Source organism: Malus domestica, chromosome 06 (assembly GCF_042453785.1).
Source record: "Malus domestica chromosome 06, GDT2T_hap1".
NCBI classification, from domain to species: domain Eukaryota; kingdom Viridiplantae; phylum Streptophyta; class Magnoliopsida; order Rosales; family Rosaceae; genus Malus; species Malus domestica.
Genome location: NC_091666.1, coordinates 20,147,966 through 20,154,086, shown reverse-complemented (window position 1 = coordinate 20,154,086; position 6,121 = coordinate 20,147,966). Strand labels below are relative to the sequence as shown.

The 6,121-nt window shown below is 40.8% G+C and overlaps 2 protein-coding genes across 2 annotated transcripts; one reads left to right on the top strand and one right to left on the bottom strand.

The window, feature by feature from the left end:
* Positions 1 to 726: 726 nt before the first annotated feature.
* On the top strand, positions 727 to 3,242 carry LOC103437295 (cytochrome P450 86A22-like). The gene has a single exon (XM_008375772.4). The coding sequence runs from the start codon at positions 1,195 to 1,197 to the stop codon at positions 2,800 to 2,802; it is 1,608 nt and encodes a 535-aa protein (XP_008373994.1). The 5' UTR covers positions 727 to 1,194; the 3' UTR covers positions 2,803 to 3,242.
* Positions 3,243 to 3,792: 550 nt separating this feature from the next.
* Positions 3,793 to 4,766, bottom strand: LOC108173547 (uncharacterized mitochondrial protein AtMg00810-like). The gene is made up of 2 exons (XM_017332793.1): positions 4,215 to 4,766; positions 3,793 to 3,960 (listed from the first exon to the last, which is right to left on the bottom strand). The coding sequence occupies exons 1-2, from the start codon at positions 4,764 to 4,766 to the stop codon at positions 3,793 to 3,795; spliced, it is 720 nt and encodes a 239-aa protein (XP_017188282.1).
* Positions 4,767 to 6,121: the final 1,355 nt, after the last annotated feature.

The window sequence follows — 6,121 nt, the reverse complement described above, 5'->3', positions numbered from 1 at the left end:
GGATTAAACTCCCATCAACCCTTATCTCAAATTGGATCATTACCAATTTAAAAAGACCATGAAAAAGCATCCATGTTTGACGGGATCAAACAAATATAATCGCATGAGGTCATCATGCAGTTATCCAACCAAATAAAACTTTGTTTAATTCAAAATCTCCACATCCTTATTGGTCCTTGGCCGTAGGATTTGATGGAGTCAGCCAACCAATTTGCATATATTAGCATATATTTTTATGCTAATAATTATCCCATCTAGGATATGAGCGGCTCCATTATCAGAGATTTCATCTTGGCATCCAACGCATAGAAGAAAACCATGCATCTTGACAATTCTAATCACACCCATCATGTTATCTCAATCTGATAACAAGAATTCCAAGCCCACTCGAACTGTACTGCTTGCTTGAAAATATAATAAGAATATGCCAAGAGTAATTAATATTAACGGATAAATATTACGATAAAAATCATAATACTATCCTTTAAAATTGCTTACCCAACGGCCTCGATTACTTGGGCCGATGGTGTAAAATCGGGTCCAAACAAGTACACATGTATAAGGCTTGCTCAACTAATCTCATTAACTCCCACACTCCTTTATTGAATGCGAAAATTTTAAATGAAGGTGCACTTTCCTCCAAATTAGGTGAGAAATTCATGGGATTTTCCTCTAAAGCTCCATCGTTTCTTGATAATTTCTCTTGTATATGAATGATCAGAGAGAAATTGAGAGACAGTGAAAGGAAATTAATGGACTGAAAAGAAAGAAAAAGAGAAACGAACCGCTTTTTCAGCCTCCCTATTTATTCCCCGGCCCCTCTTCTCCCCTCCTCTGTCGTGTTATAAGTAACATTTTTTCTTTTACTTTCCTTTATTCATTGCCTCACTCTCCATCTTCTTCTTCTTCTTCTTCTTCTTCTTGTTCTCCTTCATCATGCACATTGTCGCAGAAACCCTAATACAGATCTCACATTCCAAACCCTAGCCAGCCAGATATTCATTTTTCTTCACAATTTATCTGGGATTTCTTTCGCCCTTCAGTTTCGATACGGGTAATTTTTCATGTTCTTGCTTGTCCGTCCATTTTTTCTTGGATCAGTTTAATTACTTGGGTCAGGGGTTAACTTTCGTATTACTGGGAAGTGAAGTGGTTTAAATATTTTCAAGCGGGGGCTTGCTAATCAGTTATTAGATGGAGGCATCAATGGCTTTAATGATCTTATCAGCCATAGCGGCGTATTTAATTTGGTTCAAGATGATCTCACGGTCAATGTACGGTCCACGTGTCTGGCCGGTAGTCGGCAGCCTCCCGGGTCTCATCCAGAACGTGAACCGGATGCACGACTGGATCGCCGATAATCTCCGCGCGTGCTGTGGCACCTACCAGACGTGCACCTGTGCCATTCCCTTCCTGGCACGCAAGCAAGGGCTCGTGACTGTCACATGCGACCCCAAGAACTTGGAGCACATTTTGAAGCTTCGGTTTGATAATTACCCCAAGGGTCCTACCTGGCAAGCTGTGTTCCATGATCTGCTTGGTGATGGGATCTTCAACAGTGATGGTGACACGTGGCTGTTCCAGCGTAAAACGGCGGCACTGGAATTCACCACCCGAACGCTCCGCCAAGCCATGGCCCGTTGGGTGAGCCGAGCCATCGAGCTTAGGTTTTGCCCGATTCTTGAGACGGCTCAGAACGAAGCTAAGCCTGTAGATCTTCAAGATCTCTTGCTCCGTCTCACTTTCGATAACATATGCGGGTTGGCCTTCGGGAAAGACCCACAGACGCTAGCTCCGGGCCTTCCCGAAAATGAATTCGCAAATGCTTTCGACCGAGCCACGGAAGCCACGTTGCAACGCTTTATCTTGCCTGAAATCATTTGGAAGTTCAAAAAATGGCTTGGGCTCGGAATGGAAGTCAGCTTGAACCATAGCCTCCATCACATCGATAAATACCTATCCGCTATCATCGACGCCCGTAAGCTCGAGTTGGAAAGCCAGCAACAAGGTCTTTGCAATGGGACCCCACATGATGACTTGTTGTCTCGGTTCATGAAGAAAAATTCCTACTCCGACAAATTTCTCCAAGAGGTGGCGCTCAACTTCATCCTAGCTGGACGTGACACGTCATCCGTCGCGCTCAGTTGGTTCTTTTGGTTGGTGATTCAAAACCCACAAGTGGAGGAGAAAATCCTCTCTGAAATTTGCACCGTTCTGATGGAGGCACGTGGCAGTGATACTTCCAAGTGGGTGAAGGAGCCCTTATTCTTTGAAGAAGTTGATCGACTGACATACCTTAAGGCCGCATTGTCCGAGACCCTAAGGCTTTACCCTTCTGTTCCACAAGACTCCAAGCAGACAATCAAAGACGACGTTTTGCCGAGCGGGACTTTTGTACCGGCGGGATCTTCAATCACATATTCAATCTACGCAATCGGTCGCATGAAGTTCATTTGGGGTGAAGATTGCCTAGAGTTTAAGCCGGAGAGGTGGTTGTCTTCTGATGGCAAAAAAATGGAGGCACAAGATTCTTACAAATTTGTATCTTTCAATGCCGGTCCGAGAATTTGCTTAGGCAAGGATTTAGCTTACTTGCAAATGAAGTCAATCGCGGCGGCGGTGCTGCTGAGGCACCGTCTCGCGGTGGTGCCAGGCCACCGGGTTGAGCAAAAGATGTCATTGACATTGTTCATGAAGTATGGCCTCAGGGTTAACGTGCACCCTAGAGATTTGACGCCTCTTTTGGCAAAAATAGGCAAGGGTGACCAATGCGGAAAAGAAGACGTCGATATTGTGGTTTGAGAGGGCTGGCATGTGAATATGGTGAGCAGTAATTAATTAAGGTCAATGTCACGTATAGCTCTTATTGTTATAATATTATATCTTAGAATTAACACTCTAAAATTATTATTTTGCACTACAAACTTTCTATATTTAGAAAGAAAAATATATTTGTGAGGAGTACCAAATGAGATTTTTAGACTGCCAATAAAAATTCTCTATATCTTATAGTATTAGTAATATATATATATATATATATATATATGAGAAAAAATAATGGAGAAATTATGGCAGTTTATTATGGACCTTATATTTTGAGTGATTCTATATTATTAGGGTAAGCAAGACATTGATTGGTGGGAGACTTGAAACATAATTATGTATGTTTGCAGTGGACTTTTGGTCTATGTATCTACATGTCATATTTGATGAGAAATAAGAGAAATGAAGCTCAGTTTGTATATTACCCTTGCATTATTATATGTGTCATTAATTAGATGAGTGTGGTTTAATCTAGCAAGTATCTGTACTGTACACGGATCGTGATTGTAATGCCACCCGTGACCGAATCGTGGTTTGTGTCATTTACATTTAAGGGGCAACATATTCTTGGAAATTTTAATTTATTAACACGATGATTTAGACAGAACCTCCTCGATTGTGCTTTCTAGAAAGTTTTTACAAAGTCATGAAGTAGCAAAAATGGGTATTTACAGAAGAGTTTGACAAAGGTTATTAATATAAAGCAAGGTTAAGTGTTTAAATAATTCTATGGACCACAAGACTATAAGACTTTAAGAACTCAGATTCTTTCACTATGATTGCATACCCATTCAACTATGGGATGCTTGTATTTATAAGAACTTCATGATTACATCTGAGGATTTGAAATCCCTATTTACAAGGGAGTTTGAAAAACAAATCAGAAAATCAACAGATAACATATTTGAAATCATATCCTACAAACAAGGAAACCTAATCAAGTAACACTTTCAAACAAAACTAAACTCCTCAGATAACGATGGACTCCTCAAAGCACGGTAGATGAAACTGCATGTGGACCTCGTCTAATAGCCCCCCCTGCAAGCTAACAGGGGGAGGAACCACTGGAAGCTTGGAGACAAGAAACTTAAAACGAGACGACGAGAGTCCTTTAGTGAAAATATTAGCAAGTTGGTCCTGGGAACACACATAATTAATCAGTAGCTGACCACGAACAACCTTCTTAGGAACAATAATGGTAATTGACCTCCAAGAACTTGGTCTGCGAGTGAAAAACCAGATTTGATGCAAGAGCAATTGATGAGATATTGTCGCACCAAATGGTCAGTTGAACAAGATGCATATGAAGATCTTTATAAAGAGACCTTAACCTAGATAACTCAGCAGCAGTATAAGCTAATTGCCTATACTCAGGCTTTGCACTTGATTACCGTCTTCTGCTTCTTTGAACTCCAGGATACAAGGTTAGAATCCAAGTAAACATAGAAACCACCTGTGGAGTGACGAGTGTCTGGGTTGCCAGCATAATCAGCATCTGAAAAAGCTGTCAACCTAGCATTGCCTAGTTTATACAATAACCCATGATCATAAGTAGCCTTCAAGTATCGAAGGATCCGCTTGACTGCCATCCAGTGCGTGTTCTTTGGAGAGTGCATAAACTGGCACACTTGATTCACAACATATGACAAATCAGGTCGAGTGATCGTGAGGTATTGGAGTGCCTTCACAACACTACGATATAGCACAGGATCAACACAAGGATCAGCAACATAAACACTTAACTTCTGACCAGACGGCACCGGAGTAGAGATAGGTTTTGCTTCTATGAATTTAGCGCCAGAGAGGAGGTCCAGGGCATATTTAGATTGGCATAAATGCATGGAATCACCTTCATATTTTACCTCAATACCCAAGAAATAACTCAGGTTTCCTAAATCCTTCATGGAAAACAAACTACCAAGTTTCTTGATCAAATGATCCATTTAACGAGGACTATTCCCTGTGATTAGAATGTCGTCTACATAGATAAGGAGAATTAAATAAACACCTCGTTTATTGAACACAAATAAACTATAATCACATGTAGACTCTTCAAACCCGAGTTGAAGCAAATAATCAGAGAAACGTTGGAAACAAGCTCTAGGTGCTTGTTTGAGACCATACAAAGAACGTTGCAACTTACAAACCTAATTGGGAAACTATTTGTTTGTGAACCCCGATGGTTGACCCATGTAAACCTATTCAGTCAAGTAACCATGCAGAAACGCATTCTAAACATCAAGTTGACGTACATGCCACTTCTTTGACACAACAAGACTTAAGACAAGTTGAATGGTGCTATGTTTCACCACGGGACTGAAAGTCTTAGTGTAATCGACGCCAGCCATCTAGTGATATCCATTTGCTACTAATCGAGCTTTATGACGTTCAATAGTACCATCTGCTCGTTGTTTAAGCTTGAATACCCATTTGTTTGGTAACACGTTCATATTAGGACAATATGGAACTAAACTCCAGGTTCCACACCGCTGTAAGGCATTGAATTCCTACACCATAACATCCTGCCATTCCTGATGCTTGACTGCTTGACTGAAACATGTAGGCTCAACAGGAAATTTGTCAACTACAACATGCATAACATATTTTGGATTTGGTTTTAAAACCCCCGATTTGGAACGTGTAGTCATAGAATGGCCAGTATCACTAGACACAGTGGCTTGCAGAGGTTGAGTATCGACTAAAACTTGCTCATTTGATGACGGTGAGGGTGCTAGGGGCAGGTTAGGTTGTAAAGCTGGGACAGGCTGAGAGATAACATTAGGAGGCAAGGTGTCAGGTTGAGAAGTAGTGGGGTCAGGATAGGATGGTATGAAAGCAGCGAGTTAGAGTTAGGAGATATTTGTGGAGGTGGACAATTCAAAATAGGACTCTCAGGTGAAACGGTGGATAATGGGAACGTAAAAAGTAGGTCAGGTAAAAGATTGTTACCTGGTGATACGACACTTTCAGAAGAAGATGTGAGCCCTTTAAAAGGGAAGAAGTCCTCATCGAATAGAACATAGCGAGACAAATAAACTCATCGTGTGGACATATCCAAGCACTTGTATCCTTGATGGTCCAATGAATACCCAAGAAAAACACATGACTTGGATCTTGGTTGCAATTTATTTTGGGTATATGGTGTTAACCAAGGAAAACAACGACAACAAAAAACTTTTAACATTTCATACTTTGGCCTTTTTTTAAATAATTTTTCGAAAGGTGAGATGTTAGACAGAACTCAAGTTGGTAACCGGTTTATTAAATAAGTAGCAGTTGAGTAGGCATCAAACCAGAA

Coding starts and splice junctions, on each gene's coding strand:
- LOC103437295 (XM_008375772.4), top strand. CDS start 1,195: ATGGAGGCATCAATGGCTTTAATGATCTTATCAGCCATAGCGGCGTAT.
- LOC108173547 (XM_017332793.1), bottom strand. CDS start 4,766: ATGGATCATTTGATCAAGAAACTTGGTAGTTTGTTTTCCATGAAGGAT. Junction 3,961..4,214: donor GTTCAAAGAAGCAGAAGACG/GTAATCAAGTGC, acceptor GTGTGTTCCCAG/GACCAACTTGCTAATATTTT.